The sequence below is a fragment of the Babylonia areolata genome, chromosome 8 (genome assembly GCF_041734735.1).
Source record: "Babylonia areolata isolate BAREFJ2019XMU chromosome 8, ASM4173473v1, whole genome shotgun sequence".
Lineage (NCBI taxonomy): Eukaryota > Metazoa > Mollusca > Gastropoda > Neogastropoda > Buccinidae > Babylonia > Babylonia areolata.
In genome coordinates, this window is record NC_134883.1 from 43656674 (window position 1) to 43678145 (window position 21472).

At 44.7% G+C, this 21472-nt stretch overlaps 1 protein-coding gene across 1 annotated transcript in view; it reads left to right on the top strand.

Moving 5' to 3' along the window:
- The window catches only part of LOC143285295 (carbonic anhydrase-related protein 10-like), a 138428-nt gene that overhangs the window by 2467 nt on the left and 114489 nt on the right, over positions 1-21472 (top strand). The window contains exons 2-4 of the mRNA XM_076592558.1: positions 4064-4120; positions 5157-5179; positions 17034-17179. Of these exons, the coding sequence (XP_076448673.1) occupies positions 4064-4120; positions 5157-5179; positions 17034-17179 (226 nt within the window). The remainder of the gene's footprint in view (positions 1-4063; positions 4121-5156; positions 5180-17033; positions 17180-21472) is intronic.

Here is a 21472-nt window from a genome sequence, read left to right on the forward strand (position 1 = left end):
AAGTCTAGTCTGTGTGATGCATTAGCCTATTGGCGGCCCAGGGTATTATCGATCCATTTCACGCGGTGTCTCACGCCATCAAACATCATTACAGTCCCCAACCCGCACGACACATTCGGCCCACTCCCCACTGCGTCCCCCCACACCCACCCACACACACCCACACTCCCTCTTTCTCCCAATCTCCTCAACTCCTCCAACCTTCCACCTTAACAGGGGGTTTTCCCCTCACCTCTTTACTTCAATGTGTGTGTATGTTGTTGCTGTTGCGGCTGGATACCGTTGGTTTTTTTTTTAATTTTCTTTTTCTTTGTGTGTGTGTGTGTGTGTGTGTGTGTGTGTGTGTGTGTGTGTGTGTGTGTGTGTGTGTTATTTTGCTGTTGTTTGTTATGTTGTTTGTTTTGTTGTTGTGTGTTTGTTTCTTCTGTCTGGTTTGTACAGCACGTTCATACTGCAAAACTCGTTCACATACACACACATACTGGACACACACACACACACACACACACACATACTGGACACACACACACGCGCGCGCGCGCGCGCACTTTGCGCGCGCAAAACGGTAGACAAAAAAAGATAAATAACATTTTTGCATGGGTGGGTGTGTGGGTGAGGAGACGGGGAGGTGGGGGGCACGGGGTGTGTGTGTGTGGGGGGGGGGGGAGTGAGGGGGGTCGCTCTTCCTCTGACTGTTACCTTTTGAAACTTCCTCGTGTCAATACAAGAACCTATGGTGAATGTTCTTTCTTCTTTTCTGCTCCTCACATCTGGAACAACCTTCCTTATCATATCCGTGCATCTGATTCTAATTCTGCTTTCCGCTCATCACTGAAAAATCATCTTTTAAAAACCTATCTTTAAGCACTCTCAGCTTCCTTGTTCTCCAACACCATCCATGTCAGCTCACTTTGGATGTATGTAGAGTGGGACGGGGAGAGTGGGAAGTGGGGGAGGGTGGGGCGGAGGGCTTTTTGAGAAAGAGTGGTCATGAATGTTTTATGTAACTTGTAATATTTTTCTTTCATGAAAAGCGCCCTGAGCCCTTAGAGAGAAAGGGCGCTATATAAATGTACATTACTATGATTATTATGATTACTATTTTCAATCGAAGGGGATGGAGGGGAGAAGGTGTCGTTGGGTGGGAGGCGGAGACTGGCAGGCAGACAGACAGGCAAACAGACAGACAAACAGGTAAACAGACAAATCCCATTCCAAACCAAAAACAGCAGTTGACAAAGTCGGCATGCACGCAACAGGTGAAGCACGCACAATCAAACGCCAGGACTGTTACTTGTCAAAGGCTCTTCTTCTTCTTCTTCTTCTTTTTCCGCTCAGGATTGAAGTTCTACCCTATGAGAAGTCGCTTCGTCAGAATGACAGTTTGAGTGCGCGATGAGAGTTGACCTACCAGAGGGGAAGAAACACCCAGAAATCATCAGCAAGAGCGGCGTGAGACCTGACATAGTACTCCACTCCAAAGCTACGAAACAAGCGATTCTAACTGAGCTCACTTTGCCATACGAAAGCAGAATGGAGGAAGCCCACACGTACAAGACCGAGAAGTATGCTAGTCTAGCCAGCAGCCTGGGAGAATCTGGCTTCCAAGCCAAAGTTCTCACCACAGAGATTGGTGCAAGAGGGTTTGTGGGCCCATCTGCCTACAGCCTCATGAAACAGCCGTCGATTTCTGGCAGAGAGAGGACATGGGCTCTCAAGCAATGGCAGAAGCAGCAGAAAAAAGTTCCAGCTGGATCTGGTCGAGGAGGAATGAAAGTAAACTCCATACGGATTAAATTTCTCTAGTCAAACTAGGCGTACGATGGCTCAGTGGTTAAAACGTCTGCCAGAAAAGGTGACTCAGTTCTGAAGTGGCGACCACCCTGGAGGTGCGGGTTCGAACCTGCTGAGGACCAGGGGGAAAAAAAAGAGAAGGCGGCAATACAAGGGCATCCAGGAGTCATGAGCTGGGTGTGGCCCGGCCCCCTTAGAGTGTAAGGAGTTAAGGGCCGAAACACTTGACTGAAGGGGGCTTCTTTTCTGAAGACCTTGTACTGTCCAGCTCTCCCTAGAGTTTCTTATCACTGCTCGCTCGACCAGCGTGATGATGACGTGTTTCGGTCAGGCCAGTCGCTCTCACGCCGCTCCGTTGCCGCGTGTCATTGTGTTGTGATCATTACGTCTCTCTTTACCAGCGCTCGTTGTGTTCACTTTAACAAGCTGTTCAAACTATTCCTCAGTGATTGTGTGCATATGCTTTTTCGGTGTTTTCTCTTGACACCGTGGATCTTCTTGACTATGACTGAACAGCTTTGCCACCCCCTTGGCATAGGGAAGAACTGCAGGTCAAGCTTCAACTCACAAGGTAAAGCGCATACAAAACGTTGCTGCCCGACTGGTCCTCAGAAAGAAAAGATCTGAGCACATCACTCCTCTTTTGCAACATCTCCACTGGCTCCCTGTCTCACACAGAATAAAGTACAAGATCAGCACTCTATGTTATAAATGTATTCACAAATCTGCCCCTTCCTATCTCTGCGGCTGCCTTCACCTCTACACGCCATCTCGCTCACTACGATCGGCTTCGGATCCACTCTGTTTACGCATACCCAGATTCAAACACTCGACAGTTGGACGCCGTTCTTTCTCTGTCTCTGGACATTGCAATTGAAATGAACTTCCTCTTCGCTTCGTCAAGTCTCCACACTCAGCTCTTTCAAGTCTGGCCTTAAAACCCACCTCTTCCCAAAATAGCCTCCCTTCCCTGCCGCTTCCTTCTCTTCAATTTTTCCAGTTTTAGAGTTATGCATGCGTGTGAATGACTGGTGCAAAAGCGCTTTGATTTGTGTCTCTGCACAAGATTCAGTACTATATAAATACCATTATTATTATTTTTCTTCGTTTAACCTTTCAATTCTACAACAGTTTGGTCTCCTTTTCTACGGCGTTTCAGTTTCTCCTCCTCCTCTTCTTTTCCTCTTCCTCCTCTTCTTCTTCCTCCTCCTCTTCTTCTTTCTCTTCCTCTTCTTCTTCCTCCTCTCCTCTTTTTTCTTGTTCTTTTTTTTCCCTTATAAATCCCTGTAAATCCCGTCATTTACTGATAGATATAAGCAGCCATACCCCGTGTTCGGGAGTGACTGCTTGCTGAAAGTGTCCATGTTTCTACAAACCAATGACAGTTGACATCCGTTACAGGATCATCTGCATATTTGTTTCGGTGATCTTTTGTGTACGTATAAACAGGAAGGGGGTTAAGACACTGGTAAGTGTGTGCAGATACACATTACACTAAGGAGACTATATAAAAAAAAAATATATCCACGCTTGACCCATCGTTACTTGCTGTCGAAATTCAAACCAGCTACAAACTCATACCTACTCTCCACACTTGGCTACCACGTCCGTCTCACCATGAGTGCGTTGATGATTACATCAGCCTTGGTCTCCTGATTCAGTCTTCAAATTTCCTAACTTGAACATACACAGAACATTTATTTCCTCTTAGCATTCCATGTCTGAGTGTGAGTGTAGGTATGTGTTTGTTATGTAAAGGCTTTTATCTAGTGTTCTGTCGCAATAAAAACCACTAACTAAAAAAAAAAAGAGAAGAGAAATAATAATAAAATAAGAACAATTAACCCATTCACTGCCAAACTCGCATTCATGCAACAGCTAGGTAAGAGGACCCATGTCACTGAAGGGTGACCAGATCATTATCTTTTATCCATGAACCTACTACTCTTTATGTTCGGTGGTAGGATAGGCCATATTTTCTACACATCACAGGGGGAATCTCCAGCTATTCTTAGACACCATATTTTCTGTCTTTAAAGCATAAGGGAATTTTGCACTCAAATGGCACTGAAAGGGTTAAAGAAATGGAAAAAAAAAACCACCATTCCCCTCCATTTTTCATTGTTTACATGAAATTCCGTCTCCGATATGCTTTCAATCTTTTCTTCTTTCTCCCCCCCCCCCCTCTCTCTCTCTCTCTCTCGCTCTGCAGCACGTAACTGCCTGAATCAAAAGACCATAATATCACTTTGATGTCATTGATTTACAGATCAAGTCGCCAGCCAGCTCAGCACACGTCTCCGGGGATATTTGTTACTCAAACACGGTAAGTGCTGCCGCTAGAAATCAGTCATCAACCACAGCGGCGCTGACAGATAATTATGCATGCAGGGAAATACACGATCCAGCCAGCGGCACAGGCTACAGTCTGCAATAACAGAGAGCGCGCAATGCTCTACGGTACAACATCTGGGAGAAAAAACGTTGTTTTTTTTTTGTTTTTTGTTGTTGTTTTTTGCATGCGATGATATTAAGTTATTGTGCGTTTTATGTATAAGTCGAATGATTAAGAAACCAGTAATAGGATTGTCATATGAACATCCGGGAGATTTTTTTTTTTTTTTTTTTTTCACGTAGTGATATTAAGTTATTGTCCGTTTTTGTATAAGCCGAATGACGAGCGCAATAGCAAAGTGTTAAAGTGTTGGACTTTCAATCTGTAGGTCCCGGGTTCGAATCTCGGTAACGGCGCCTGGTGGGTAAAGGGTAGAGCTTTTCTGATCTCTCAGGTCAACACAATTATGTGCATACCCGCTTGTGCCTAAACCCCCTTCGTGTGCGTACGCAAGCAGAAGATCAAATAAGCACGTTAAAGATCCTGTAATCCATGTCAGCGTTCGGTGGGCTATGGAAACAAGAACATACCCAGCATGCACCCCCCTGAAAACGGAGTATGGCTGCCTACATGGCGGGGGTAAAAACGGCCATACACGTAAAAGCCCACTCTTGTACATACGAGTGAACGTGGGAGTTGCAGCCCACGAACGAAAAAGAAGTATAATGATTAAGAAAACAATAATAGGATTGTCATACGAACGACCGGAAGAAAAATCTAGTTTTTGCACGCGGTGATATTGTTATTGTGTGTGTGTGTGTGCTTTTTTTTGTTTTTTTGTTTTTTTTGTTTTGTATAAGCCGAATAATCAAGAAAACAATAATATAATTGTCATTCGATTTTCGTACTTTCAGAGCGTGAACCGTAATCTCTGTGTTGGTGCACCAGCGACATACTGTTGCATGGTGTTACTGATTCAGTCCCCTGCATACATTTCTGATCTCTTGACCCTGTATGTGCCATCCAGATCATTGCGGTCTTCAAATGCCGGTCACCTCGTCATTCCCCGATTCCATCTAGAGAAATATGGCAGACGTTCTTTTTCATTTGTTGGTCCTTCAACTTATGACGCACTCTCCCAGACACTTAGAAAGGCTCCCACATTGTCAGACTTTAAGGTTGGGCTTGAGACCCACCTTTACAAACTCCATTGACTGAATAAGTTAACACCAGGTGTAACCTACGCCATAGGTTTTAAGTGCTGAAACCTTTTAACGTGTTATATATATATATATATATATATGTGTGTGTGTGTGTGTGTGTGTGTGTGTGTGTGTGTGTATATATATATATATATATATATATATATATGCATACTTTGTTGATAAGTGTAGATATATATATTTGTGTGTGGATGAGCATAGTTTTGTGAATAAGTGTGTAAATATTCTTGCCTTCTTAAGAAATTGTAATGGCGCTTAGAGCTCTCCAAGGGAATAAACGTCTTAAAATGCACTTTATTATTATTATTATTATTATTATTGCTGTAGATAGAAATCAAACTTGGGGATGTGATTCGAAATATGGGTGATATTAGCTCAATGCTTCCAAAACAATAAACCGACTCACAAATTTTGCACTGATCTTCCAGTGCTTTGTATTGATTTTTCTAAATGATTTGTTGCACACAGGTCTTTTAACTCAACATCGCCTTATGAGTTTTTTTGGGGAAAAAAAACAACCAAAAACAAACTTGCATGTAAACAACAAACAAACAAAGCAAACTTTAATGCATGTACCATCCTAATTTTCTGCTTTTCAGGCTAGCATTTGCCATACCAGTGGCAACTATCTGATTGAATGGATCAATCAGCCTCTGACTTTTTTTTTTTTTCTTTTTCTTTCTTTTTACTGCCAATGCTCAATTGTCCAATATCTGAGGATTATTACTGTGGGTGCACCAGCTTTTTTTTTTTTTTTTTTTTTTTTTTTTAATTCCTGTTGCACATTGCGGGGGGTGTGGGGGTGGGAAGTGGAGGGGGGGGGGAAGGGGGGGGGGAGAGGGAGTGCGGGGTGCGGGAGGGTAGGGGGGAGGGAGCTAAGCGGTAAGGACGAGAGGGGTTTTGGGCTCCAATCTCAGGCTGATACCTTTGTCACTTTCCTGCATGACCATCCATCCTGACGTTTAATGTCGCTCTGAAACCATGGTTGTTGTTGTTGTTGTTGTTGTTCTGTTGCTGTTGTTGTTTGTATTGGGATGCCAAATACAATCTTTTGTGATGGGACAAACACAAGAGAAACAGACTGACAGACAGACAGAAAGAAAGAAAGAACCAGCCTGGGGTAGACCGAGACAGAGACATGGAGAGAGAGAGGGACAGACAGAGAAAGAGAGATGAGGGAGGGACAGAGAGAGATGGGGGAGAGAGAGCGGGGTGGAGGGAGAGAGAAAGGGGGGGGAGGAGGGAGACAGAGACAGAGAGAGGTGGGGCAGAGAGAGAGAGAGGGGTGGATGGAGAAAGACAGAGAGAGAGAGAGCGAGAGAGAGAGAGAGAGAGAGAGGAGGGAGGGACAGAGAGAGATGGGGGACAGAGAGAGAGGGGGGTGGAGGGAGAGACAGAGAGAGAGAGGGGGGGAGGAGAGAGGGACAGAGAGAGGTAGGGGACAGAGAGAGAGGGGTGGAGGGAGAAAGACAGAGAGAGAGAGAGAGAGCGACAGAGAGAGAGAGAGAGGAGGGAGGGACAGAGAGAGATGGGGGACAGAGAGAGAGGGGGGTGGAGGGAGAGACAGAGAGAGAGAGGGGGGGAGGAGAGAGGGACAGAGAGGTAGGGGACAGGGAGAGAGGGGTAGAGGGAAAAAGACACAGAGAGAGAGAGCGACAGAGAGAGAGAGAGAGGAGGGAGGGACAGAGAGAGATGGGGGACAGAGAGAGAGGGGGGTGGAGGGAGAGACAGAGAGAGGGGGGGGGAGGAGAAAGGGACAGAGAGAGGTAGGGGACAGAGAGAGGGGTGGAGGGAGAAAGACACACAGAGAGAGAGCGACAGAGAGAGAGAGAGAGACAGAGGAGGGAGGGACAGAGAGAGATGGGGGACAGAGAGAGAGGGGGGTGGAGGGAGAGACAGAGAGAGAGAGGGGGGAGGAGAGAGGGACAGAGAGAGGTAGGGGACAGGGAGTAGAGGGAGAGAGAGAGACAGAGAGAGAGAGCGACAGAGAGAGAGAGAGAGAGGAGGGAGGGACAGAGAGAGATGGGGGACAGAGAGAGAGGGGGGTGGAGGGAGAGACAGAGAGAGAGGGGGGGAGGAGAGAGGGACAGAGAGAGGTAGGGGACAGGGAGAGAGGGGTAGAGGGAGAGAGAGAGACAGAGAGAGAGAGACACTAACAGCGATTCCTGGTACTGGATTCGGGCAACAGGAAATCATTACTGCCATCACCCACACCCCTCTACCACACTCAAACATAACAATATCATGCTGATCATGCAGACAAAAGCGCGGAAAGGACGGCAGAGACACAGGCAACACACTGCCTGAATGCTGCCCGACGGCAAATGGAGGAGGACCAAACAAATGGAGAAAGGATTCTGTGCTGGCTTTGCAGCAGTTTCCATGCACTGTTTGCTCAGGGAAAACAACCTTGGGCGCATGGCGTGATTGAGGAGGGAAGAGTGTAGAACCCATGGTCAGTGTGATGCTCACACGCATGCACACGGACGCGCACGCACGCTCGCACACACACAAACATGCACACAGACACGCGCGCGTGAGCATACACACACAAAGTGTGCGCATACACACACATATCCCACCTCTCTCTCTCTTACACACATACACAGGTGCGCGAATACACACGTTTTCTCTCTCTCTCTCTCTCTCTCTCTCACGGACACAGACACAGACACACACACAGACACACACACACACACACACACGCATGCACACACACACACACCATTGCCTGATGAGAATAATACAGGGAACGCATACAAGAAGCGCTATGTTTTCCACTGTGGAAGGCAGGCAATCATTATCAATCGATCACAGCACAGTAGCCCGCTGTTCCTTACTTTGTTGCCCACTTAGTGTCCTTGAGTTCGATTCTTTCTCCAACAGAACCTGTGAGGGTTTTTTTTTCATGAGCATTCATGACTTTAGTGCTGTTGGATTTTTTTTTACAGGTGCAATAGCCGAGTGGTTAAAGCGATGGACTTTCAATCTAAGGGTTCCGGGTTCGAATCTCGGTAACGGCGCATGGTAGGTAAAGTGGGGGGGGGGGATCTTTCAAACCTCCCATGTCAACGTATGTGCAGACTTGCTTGTGCCTGAGCCCCCTTCGTGTGTACACGTAAGCAGAAGATCAAATACGCACGTTAAAGATCCTGTAATCCATGTCAGCGTTCGGTGGGTTATGGAGACAAGATCATACCCAGCATGCACACCCCCGAAAACGGAGTATGGCTACCTACATGGTGGGATAGAAAAAGGTCATACACGTAAAAGCCTACTCGTGTACATACGAGTGAACGTGGGAGTAGCAGCCCACGAACGAAGAAAAAGAAGTTGGTTTTTTTACAGTTACTTTTCTACGTCCTTCCTATTTCTGTTCCCACTTCCGATCACCCCTTTTGAATACTATGCTCTGCCCTCTATTCCTTGTCTTTTGCCCGCTCTGTACCCTTCATTCATTTATCGCTCTCGCCCTTTCTTCCAAGTTGGACTGGAAAATCAAACTGAGCGTCTAGTCATTCGGATTCTCGAGACGATAAACCGAAGTCCTGTGTACTGCAACACTGAAAAAGAACCGATGGCAACAAGAGTGTTGTCCTCTGGCAAAAAATTCTGTAAATGAAATCCACTGATAGATACACAAATATATGTGCATGCTCTTAAAGCCTGAAAAGTGCACTGGTTTAAGCTGATGTCAGGCATCTGCTCAGCAGATGTGGTGTAGCGTATACGGATTAGTCCGAACGCAGTGACGAAAACTGAAACTTTCATGATCAAGTGTTGACCTCTTGACGTCTTCTATATCGGACCCACTCTGTTTACGCATACCCAGATTCAAACACTCCACTGTTGGACGCCGTTCTTTATCTGTCTCTGGACCTTGCATTTGGAATGAACTTCCTCTTTCGCTTCGTCAAGTCTCCGCACTCAGCTCTTTCAAGTCTGGCCTTAAAACCCACCTCTTCACATTGTAGCCTCCCTCCCCTGCCTCTCCCTTGTCTTCGGTTTCTTCAGTTTTACAGTTATGCATGCGTGTGAATGACTGGTGTGAAAGCGCTTAGATTTGTCTCTGCACAAGATTCAGCGCTACATAAATACTATTATTGTTATTATTATTATTATTACATTTTAGTACAGATCTGCATCTATACAACGATGAAAAGGAAGCACCACTTTTCTGCAGTAACTGAGACATCACAACAAATTGTGACAAAGGTAGAAAGAATGGGAACAATTATTGTATTGTATTATATTGTATTGTATTGTGTTGTATTGTAGTTCTCTTTTTGTCGCAACAGATTTCTCTGTGTGAAATTCGGGCTGCTCTCCCCAGGGAGAACGCGTCACTACACTACAGCGCCACCTATTTTTTTGTATTTTTTCCTGCGTGCAGTTTTATTTGTTTTTTCTATGGAAGTGGATTTTTCTACAGAATTTTGCCAGGAACAACCCCTTTGTTGCCGTGGGTTTTTTTACGTGCGCTAAGTGCATGCTGCACACGGGACCTCGGTTTATCGTCTCATCCGAATGACTAGCGTCCAGATCACCACTCAAGGTCTAGTGGAGGGGGAGAAAATATCGGCGGCTGAGCCGTGATTCGAACCACTGCGCTCATATTCTCTCGCTTCCTAGGCGGACGCGTTACCTCTAGGCCATCACAATTATAGAAAAAGAAAGAATGGACAGAAGTAGAGACGAAAAGAAATGAGGCGCAGAAGTGTTCACGTTTCTGCGAATGGTTCACTGTTTATGCTAATCACAGCAATCACCGAACAGGTATTTGGCAAACAGCGCACCTTTGCACAATAACCTTTCTTTGTCCTAAGACATTATTCAAAATTGACAGTTACCCCCGAAAACGGAGTATGGCTGCTACCATCGAAAACGGAGTATGGCTGCCTACATGGCGCAGTAAAAACGGTCAGAATGGACATGGACAGTAGGGTGACAGAAAATAGGTACAAGAGCCTAAATAACTAACCATAAATTTAACTGACTAATAAAAACAGATATAGAGTCCAGTGTCAGAATACTTACAGGCCTTTAGCTATTGGACGTTTGGATAAACTGACGAATAAAATTCGTAAGGATGCAAATTTTTTTTTTTTTTTGTTTTTTTTGGTTTTTTTTTTTTTGTTTGTTTTGTAATTGAGTTGTTGGGAACTATACGGATGAATTCGTTTATCTTAACACAAGAAAGAATATGCATATTATGCCCGCATAGGCACACAATGTTTCTGGTGTATTTTGTTTTGAAAGCATCCATTTTCCATCTCTACATAAGAGTCTTTTTTCTTCTTAATGATGTTTGTTTGTGTGTTCCTCAGTTTAACTGCCTAGTCACGTGGTGTAATTAAGTAAGACCACTCACTGCTCGTTTGTGAGTGAGTGCATGTGTTGTGTGTGTGTGTGTGTGTGTGTGTGTGTGTGTGTGTGTGAATGAAGCTGTAAAGGGAACTGGTGGCAAAAAAAACCCAGTTTTCAGGGTGTCTGTGTCTACAAAACCAACTTCCCGCTGTGACCAGAGACGCATGTCACCAGAGAACATTGTAAAGCGGATAAATGGGGACAACAGAGTACCAGCAAAAACAATACAGACAGCAAAAATACGTAACTGAGAGAAGGAGAAAAAGACGAAGAAGCATGAGGAAGGCAGAAGAAGAACAAGAAGAACAAGGAGGAGGACGAGGAGAAGAGAAGAAGGAGAAGAAGAAGAAGAAAAAGAAGGAGGAGGAGGAGGAGAATGAGAAGAATAAGAAGCATGAGGAAGGACAGAAGAAGAAGAATGAGGAGGAGAAGAAGAAGATTGACTGATTGAATCTTTATTGACTGAATCTTTAATGGGTAAAGAATTAGGCGCAGTAAAGGCCTTTTTACAATTCTGCCCTTTTAACGACACAAAATATAAAAATAAAGAAGAAGAAGAATGTGAAGAAGAAGAAGAAGAATGAGGATGAGAAAAAGGAGAAGAAGAAGAACGAGGAGGAGGAGGAGGAGAAGAAGAAGAAGAATTAGGAGGAGGAGGAGGAAAAGAAGAAGAATGAGGAGGAAGAGGAGGAGGAGGAAAAGAAGGAGAAGAAGAAGAATGAGGAGGAGGAGAAGAAGAAGAAGGAGAAGAAGAATTAGGAGGAGGAGGAAAAGAAGTAGAAGAAGAATGAGGAGGAAGAGGAGGAGGAGGAGGAGGAGGAGGAGGAGAAGAAGAAGAAGAAGAAGTAGAAGAAGAAGAAGAAAAAGAAGAAGATGATGAAGAATGAGGAGGAAGAGAAGAAGAAGAAGAAGAAGAAGAAGAAGAAGAAGAAGACAGGGATACGAAAGAACAAGAGAACTGACAGAACAGAACTGAGAAGGAGAAGAAAGCAGAAAAAGAAAAAAAAAGAAAAACAACAACAACAACAACAACAAAAAACAACAACAACAACAACAAAACAACAACAAAAAAACAAAGAGAAATATATATCGCAAACAAACGCCTCGACGATTTTTTTTCAAAACCTCTCACCCCTACCCCTACCACCACCACCCTTCATTTCAACACCCAACACTCCCCCTCACTCCAGCAACCGCTGCAGCATATAATTACCCGAATCAAAGAACAGCACCACTTTGATGCCATTGATCGGTAGATGGGACCGCCAGAACTGAAACACGTCTCCAGGGAATGTTCGTTCCTCAATCATCGCCAGCGCCCACAGAAAGCGTTCACCAAACGCAGTGAGGAAGGAGTATTTACACAACCCGAACTCCCACGACCGGAACAACACAGTATAAATGAGTCTGCAATTGATGATGAGCTGGTGGTGTTATATGCAAGACTATATGTACATACATATATGTGTACACACACACACACACACACACACACACACACACTTTTTTCCAGCATCATGATATGTATGTATGAATACATATCGTTTCCAACATAGTGATACGTAATTACAATCAGCGTTGTTTTTATTTCTGTCTTCCTCAAAAGTTAGTTGATTGATCAGAGTGGTTAATTAAACCGCTGGTTTATCTCGATTATTTCAGACCAGACATTTAATGATATCAGTTGTCTTGTGCACTGGCGATGCCTTCTTGGGGAAAAAACGGGTCCCAAAATCATTGACATTGACTGAAAGTAGAAGGCCTAATCTAACACAATGTCAGTTATGACTTAATATATCTGGCAGGAGGTAAATTGAAGGTTGTGTGTTTTATTAAAACAGTTTGAATGCTTTCGAATGATTAAAAGCTGGCTCGGATTTTCAAATTATGATTTATTGCAGCCAAGTGCTGTTTAGACTAAAATACCTCTAAAATTTTATCTGGTTTAGGAAGAGTATGCTAATTAAAACTACAACTGAACAGAAAGTTGAGTTTCAACAGTTTTAATTTCTTTTTCTGTTTCTCAGGGTTGCTTGTCACCATTCTAATTTTGTGTGAGTTCATAAATGCTAACTGTTTATTGTCAAATGTCTGTGAGGAGGTTAAGGAATCACACAGCAATGGCTGGGTTTTTGTGTATGTGTGTGCGTTAAAACGGACTTCATCGGCTATGATATTGTTATTCTGCTATATCATCACGATATGTGACGTTAATTAATTTTTCTGCAAACATACGTGATACTTTCGCGCCAGAAGCTAACAGCAAACACTCAATTTGGGATTCCACAACTCAGTATTGTTATCCCCCAGCACACACACCTACCTCTCAAACATAACAATATCATGCTGATCATGCAGACAAAAGCGCGGAAAGGACGGCAGAGACACAGGCAACACACTGTCTGAATGCTGCCCGACGGCAAATGGAGGAGGACCAAACAAATGGAGAAAGGATTCTGTGCTGGCTTTGCAGCAGTTTCCATGCACTGTTTGCTCAGGGAAAACAACCGGCTTTTGGGGGGACATGGCTTGATTGAGGAGCGGAGCCAGCAGAACCCATGGTCAGTGTAATGAAGCAACAACGGCTGTTGATAATATTCAGTTATTTATTTATACGGAAATGCTGTTATCCTCAGTCATTATTCCACTGCCCTCTAAACTATATGATAGCCAGTCCTATCCCACTATGACCGTCAGAACAGCAGAGGAGGTAACTGCTGTCCCGACGATCTCGGCTAGAAACTGATAACAGTGGAGAGTGTCTTGCCCAAGTTACAACTATATGATAGTCGTGTCCAACTATGACCATCAGAACCGCAGAGGATGCAACTGCTGTCCCGACGATCTCGGCTAGAAACTGATTATAGTGGAGAGTGTCTTGCCCAAGCTACATCCCCACTCTCTCCGCCAAGAAAGTTTTAGGACAGTCGGCGCTGGGATGGTCCCCAAAGGCCAACTAGCCCCAAGGCTGCAGCACTAAGAACCAGTGCAATTTTGCCTCCTAGTTTGAGAGTCGTAGTCCTTCACATAAAACTAAGCTGTAAATGATTCCCCATTGCAATGGAGAAACCATTGATAATACAGCTGTCACTTTGGTAAAAGTTATTTATTTACGTACTGCATCATTTACTTGTCTGTTCACTTCACGTAGCGACTTATACAAAACACCACAGCGCAGAACGAAAAAAGGAACGACTGTTTTCCCATTTCGTCTTTTTTTAAATACATTTTTCCCCCAGGGTGTGCTTGCTACCCCAAGCCCACACATTCTTCACAGACTCAATATTCTGCCCATCCCTGTGTGTGATGTGTGTGTGTGTGTGTGTGTGTGTGTGTGTGTGTGTGTGAGTATGTGTGTGTGTGTGTGTGTGTGTGTGTGTGTGTGTGTGTGTGTGTGTTTTCATTTATTCGTACATTGATTTATTCCTTTCCCGTTTGTTCAGTTTTGAGGGCTGTCACCGACGACAAAAAAAAAAGAAAAAAAAAAAAAAAAAAAGAGGGTTTCTTTATTCAAGTTCAGCTGGCTTCACCACTGTCAAAGGAGAGAAACACATTGACACACAAAAAACAACGCCGAGACTTCTAGTGTCGGAAGATAATCATAACTAATCGATCAGAGCAAGATATAATTACAGCGTTTTTCTTATTAGCTTAGCATTTTTTTTTCTGTTTGGCTTCCACACCTTTGTTTCCTTTCTTCACACCCTCCCTCTTTCCAAGTTTCAATCCTTTCTTCACACACACACCCTCTTTCCCAGTTTCAATCCTTTCTTCAACCCCTTCCCCTCTTTCCCAGTTTCAATCCTTTCTTCACACCCTCCCTCTTTCCCAGTTTCAATCCTTTCTTCACCCCCCCCCCCCTTTCCCAGTGTCAATCCTTTCTTCCCCCCCCCCCCCTTTTCCAGTGTCAATCCTTTCTTCCCCCCCCCCCCCTCTTTCCCAGTGTCAATCCTTTCTTCACACCCCTCCCTTTTTCCCAGGTTCCATCCTTTCTTCACACCTCTCCCTCTTTCCCAGTTTCAATCCTTTTTTCACCCCCCCCCCCCCTCTTTCCCAGTTTCAATCCTTTCTCCACCCCCAGCCCCCTCTTTCCCAGTTTCAATCCGTTCTTCACCCCCCCCCCCCCTTTCCCAGTTTCAATCCTTCCTTCACCCCCCCCCCCTTTCCCAGTTTCAATCCTTTCTCCACCTCCACCCCCTCTTTCCCAGTTTCAATCCTTTCTCCACACCCTCCCTCTTTCCCAGTTTCAATCCTTTCTTCACAACCCTCCCTCTTTCCAGTTTCAATCCTTTCTTCACACCTTCCCTCTTTCCCAGTTTCAATCCTTTCTTCACAACCCTCCCTCTTTCCCAGTTTCAATCCTTTCTCCACACCCTCCCTCTTTCCCAGTTTCAATCCTTTCTTCACACCTTCCCTCTTTCCCAATTTCAATCCTTTCTTCACACCCTCCCTCTTTCCCAGTTTCAATCCTTTCTTCACCCCCCCACACGCCCCCCTCTTTCCCAGTTTCAATCCTTTCTCCACCCCCACCGCTCTCTTTCCCAGTTTCAATCCTTTCTTCACCCCCTCTTTCCCAGTTTCAATCCTTCCTTCACACACACCCCTCTTTCCCAGTTTCAATCCTTTCTTCACCCCCCCCCCCCTCTTTCCCAGTTTCAATCCTTTCTCCACCCCCACCACTCTCTTTCCCAGTGTCAATCCTTTCTTCACACCCCCCCCCCTTCTTTCCCAGTTTCAATCCTTTCTTCACCCCCCCCCCTCTTTCCCAGTTTCAATCCTTTCTTCACACCCTCCCTCTTTCCCAGTTTCAATCCTTTCTTCACACCCTCCCTCTTTCCCAGTTTCAATCCTTTCTTCACACCCACACCCCCTCTTTCCCAGTTTCAATCCTTTCTTCACACACACACACACCCTCTTTCCTAGTGTCAATCCTTTCTTCACCCCCCCCCCCGCCCCCCTCTTTCCCAGTTTCAATCCTTTCTTCACACACCCCCCTCTTTCCCAGTGTCAATCCTTTCTTCACACCCTCCCTCTTTCCCAGTGTCAATCCTTTCTTCACCCCCCCCCCCTCTTTCCCAGTTTCAATCCTTTCTTCACACACCCCCCTCTTTCCCAGTGTCAATCCTTTCTTCACACCCTCCCTCTTTCCCAGTGTCAATCTTTTCTTCACCCCCCCCCCTTCCCAGTTTCAATCCTTTCTTCACCCCCCACCCCATCTTTTCCCGGTTTCAATCCTTTCTCCACCCCCAGCCCCCTCTTTCCCAGTTTCAATCCTTTCTTCACACCCTCCCTCTCACTTCTTTTATCTGTGTTTGCTTGGCATTTGTTTCTGTTTGGCTTCCACACCTTTGTTTCTTTCTCCTTTTTTTTTCTTTCTTTTTTTTCCTTTCTTTTTCTTTTCTCGTTTTTTTCTTCGTTGTTTTCTACGCGTTTCCACACTCCTTTCCCAGTTTCAATGCCTTCTCCACACCCTCCCTCTCAATTCTTTTTTTTTTAAGCCTCAGTCTCGCACTTGCTTCCAGAATTAGGTCTGCAATTTTCTCCATTGTCCCATTCATATAAGCTTGCAGATCTCCTTCTCAGGCGATTTATTTTTCTTCAAAATATGTTTCTACAAAATTGGTACGTTACGGCACATTTTGACAGTTTTCAGGGGGGGGAAAGACTATGTTACATAAAGGGATGTCTTCATGAACACCCAACAAAGATTAATTACAATCTAAAAAAGAAAAGAAAAGAAAAGTAAAAAAACAAAACAAAAAAAAACAACCCACCCCAACCCTACAAGACAGAAATATACTGGACTAATTGAAAATTTGTAACTCTAATGCTGGAAGTTGCGTGCCAGTACCTTTTCTTTTCTAATCTTCTTCTTCTTCTTTTTATTATTATTATCATCATCATCATCATCACTATTGTTATCATCATCATTGTTACGATTATCATCATTAATTATTATGATTATTATCATCATTATTGTTGCTGCTGTTGTTCTTGGTTCATCATCACCATCATCATCATCATCTTATTGTTATTATATCATTATCATTATTATTACTATCATCATCATCACTGTTGTTGTTGCTGTTGTTGTCGTTGTTGTTGTTGTTTTCATTGTTAGCTCACAACAACAACAACAACAACATACAGCGACACAAACATGCCACGCCACGAGCGCGCGGGCGGGGCGGGGAAGTACCAAAAGCTCGCAAACAGACCTACAAAGAGAGAGAGAGAGAGAGAGAGAGAGAGAGAGAGAACCAGCTTGGCAGCAAGCACTTCCTCCACGTGCAAATCGCCACCAACAACATCAGCAGCAGCAAGCAGCAGCAGCAGTCGTGCGGCAGTCGTGCGGCAGAGATCGTGCGGTATGCGTCGTTGTTGGCGAGCGGCCTGGCTATGGCCAGAGAGCCGGCGGTGGCGGTGGAGGAGCGGGCAGCAGTGGGTTTACCTTGCCCTCGTGGGGAGTATAGTGCTGTGTGCCGTCGCGACTGGACAGGCGCCCGGTGAGTTTGATTGTGTGATGGACAAGTTTGGAGGGGCGAGGGGGGGGTGGGGGGTGAGGGGGGAGGGGGGAGGGGGGGGGGGGAGGGGGGAGAGGGTGTGTGTGTGTGTGTGTGTGTGTGTGTTGGGCGAGGTTGGGGGCCCAGTGTGTGTGTGTGTGGAGGGGGGGGGGGGTGATGGGGTGGGGGGGGGGCAGTTGTGTGTATGTGTGTGTGTTTCCTTTGTTCTCTGTCTCTGTCTCTCTCTCTGTGTCTGTATTTGCGCGTGTATATGCGTTTTTTGTTTGTTTGTTTTTTGGTGTGTGTGTGTGTGTGTGTGTGTACGTGCGTGTGTGTGTGAGTGTGCGTGTGAATGTGTGTGAGTGTGTGCATGTGCATGTGTGTGTTTGTGTGTGTGCGTGCGTGCGTGCGTGTATGTGTGTGTGTGTTTGGTATTTGGGTAAGGATGTATGTATGTGAGAGGGACAGAGAGGGAGGGGGAGACAGAGATACAGAGAAAGAGAGAGTGCATGTGTATGTCTTTTGTGTTTGTTTGTTGATTTATTTGTTTGCGTGGGGATGTGGGTTGAGGGTGGGGGATTCGCGTGCGTGCGTTCGTTCGTATGTGTGTGTGTGAGTGTGTGTGTGGGGGGGTGGTGGGGGGGGTGGTGGCGGGGATGGGGGTTTCCCTCCAGTATCCCCCCTCTCTCTCTCTCAAAAAAAAAAAAAAAAAGAAGTAGAAGAAGATTTTTTTTTTTTATCTCTTCCTCTTTCTCTCGTTGTCTCCCGAGTAAGGTATCTTAATCATGCTTTATGTACGCAGCCCGCCCATGCTGTAGTGTACACGTTTCCTGCCCGTCTTTTATTGAGTCTGTCCCTGCCTTAAATTAATCCTCGCTCCATTCCCTCCCTCCCTCCTCTCTCCTCTCTCCCCCCCCCACCCCCCCACTCCCCCGGTTTGCTTGGCTTATTCATTTATCTGTATTTGTTTCTTCTTTCTGTCTTGTTTTATTTTACTTATTCATTGATCCAAGAGCTTTGTGTTTGTTTTTTTGTTTTTGTTTGTTTGTTTGGTTTTTGACTCACTTGTGTAAACAAAGTGAGTCTATGTTTTAACCCGGTGTTCGGTTGTGTGTGTGTGTGTGTGTGTGTGTGTGTGTGTGTGTGTGTTTGTGTGTCTGTGTGTCCGTGGTAAACTTTAACATTGACATTTTCTCTGCAAATACTTTGTCAGTTGACACCAAATTAGGCATAAAAATAGGAAAAATTCAGTGCTTTCCAGTCACCTTGTTTAAAACAATATTGCGCCTCAGGGATGGGCACAAAAAAATAAAAAATGAAGCCTAATTATATGCAAACTGCATTTACTGTTATATTTATATTTTTTGTATTCTCTAAACTTGGCACTCTGATCTGATATCCTGACACAACAAGAGCAGTCATTATTATCATTTTTTTGTTCAAACAGGAACTTCTTTTGCTCAACATGGAAGTTTTATTTATTTTGCAAACGTTTTGGTGCAGATAGTAAAAAAAGGAAATTACTCTGTAATTAATGCTAGGGGACTTAATTTGCTTTAAACTGATCTTTCTCAACTTAAACATTACATTTTGAAATTATACTCAATACATAAAAAGCTTGTGTGTTTTACTCTCAGAGTACAGGGCTTTCACTATGTTCATTCGCCCAAGTGGTCTTTTTCGGAAAATACTAAAATCAATACGACGAGTGAACTTTACAGATCTTTTGGCTGAGCCCTGAAGGTCATGGGCAAAAATCAGTTGCGTACACATATTTATACACATTAAAAGCGCGTGCTCATATTCTTCGCGAATGTGAACGACGCCATTTTGTTTCAAGTTGTTGACCTGCCCGTTCAATCCTATATTCAATGGACAATACACGATAACATGTGATGGAAAGTTGGAGAAGGAGACCGTTAAATATTTATTCAGAGAAAGATTTGTGAACGCCTCATCACTTACTGGATTATGCCCCAAACTGCCATAAAAATATCCACAGAATCAGTCGGAATTCACAGTTAAAAACTGTAAACAATGCGAGTTAATACCCTTGAACTGATCACGATGAAACGAAAAAATTTCCAGTCTTGACTTTTCTCAAAATGAAGTCCTTTTCACTTCTTACGACGTTTAGAAGTACTTGTACTTGGCTCTACATGTTATTAGTTTAACAAAATACTAAATTTTCATATCAACTTTAAAACTATAAAACTAGAATGAACATAACAGAGAAACTGAATCGACCGTGTCGTACTACATTCCCGGCGGGTGTAACTAAACTTGTACATCTATCTGGATCTAGTGAAAACGGCTAAAGGTTGCAGTGTGATTGCGGCGATAGCCATTAAAAAGATTTTTTTTTTATTGCCCTTAAAGATTTTTTGAATGCCCAAGATACACCAGAATAATATGATTTAAACAGCGTTCTCACTGCGAATACCGGAACTGATTTATCGCCATTTAAAATAGTATGTTCAAATGCTAAATTTTAGAACGTCAGTTAAGAAGCCACAATTGTGTAATGGATAAGGCAGTTTCTTCTCACCCGAACACTCGGGGTTCGAATCTGGACTCTTTTCTTTTTTTTTTTTTTTTAAACGCGAAGCTTTATAATAATAAAAAAAGAACACATTTTAACGATTAGATTTTTTTTAAAGTGTATCACAAGTGAGTCTTGAAGGCGCCTCTCTTGTTTTTTTTTTTTTTAATAGTTTTCCTGGTGTTGTGTGAGTTGGTGTGCATGCGTTTTGAGAATGGTGTTTTTAACCTTTCATTTCCTAATTGCAATTATCAGTAGTTACCATCGTAAGTCATCGTCGTTGCGCGTGAACGAGCACACACACACACACACACACACACACACACACACACACACAAACAAACAGAGGTTTACTGAAGATGTTTGTCCTTCGGATTCGAAGATGACCATAGCTTCAAATATCTAATGGAAGACCGGTGGCAGTGGTTCCGGAGGTGACTGATGAGCACACACACACACACACACACACACACACACACACACACACACACACGCACACACACAAACACACACACACACACACACACACACGCGCGCACGGACGCACGCACGTACACGCACGCACAGAAACAGACAGAAGACACACACACACACACATACACATACACACACACACGCGCGCGCACACACACAAACGCACGTTATTTTTTTACTTCCCCCTTTTATTTCCATTCTCTCGTCACCTCTCACGACAAGAAGTCTTCCTGTTGGTTTCTGCTTCAGAAACACAGGGAATAAAATGATTATTCTCAGTTAACCGATCTACCGCTGGAGGCAACAACGACGACAAGTTTTCCCGTGTGTGTTTTTTCTCTCTCCAGACTTTTAGCTTTTCACAGAACTCCCACCCCCTCCCCCCTCCACTCTTCACCCCTCCTCTCCCCCCATTCCCCCCCCCCCCAGCCTACCCCCTCCCCGTCCACTCATCTCCTTCTTCCGGCCCTGCACGTGCTCGTGTGGACGACATGTGGAAGCCCACGTCGACCCAGCATTGATTTCTGTTGCACACTCGTGGCAGGGCGACGGGGGAAAAAGTGCATCAGCATTAGTGGACTACTTCTGTGGTGACTCTTTAACCCGGCAAAGTGGGGTATGTTTTCACTGAATGCATCACCATTACTGGACTGCTTCTGTGAAAAGTGCATCACCACTACTGGACTGCTTCTATGGTGACTCTTTAACCCGGCATAGTGGGGTATGTTTTCACTGAATGCATCAGCATTACTGGACTGCTTCTGTGAAAAGTGCATCAGCATTACTGGACTGCTTCTATGGTGACTCTTTAACCCGGCAAAGTGGGGTATGTTTTACACTGAATGCATCACCATTACTGGACAGCTTCTGTGAAAAGTGCATTGCCATTACTTCTGTCACTCTTTAAACATCGTGGGGTATGTTTTTACTGGATGCATCACCGATGGAGTCTCCCGTCGGGCCGACGGATGAGTAGGCAGGCAGGCTTATCTGTCGGTGTGTGTCCTCATATGGGAGAAGAGGCCGATTCTAGATGCGCAGCACTTCCCACAGGTGTCGCAAGGGAAAACGTCTCCAGAAGTTGAACCCTGCTTCCTTCGCTCCTGCTTCTCCTTAATGGCCAGCGTTCTCTTGTCTATGCCACTAGAGCACAGCATCCTCCAGCAAAAGCGGTCAAGGGCATCAGTTTCCCAGGAAGCGATGTCTATGTCACAGGCTTTGAGGTTTGTCTTCA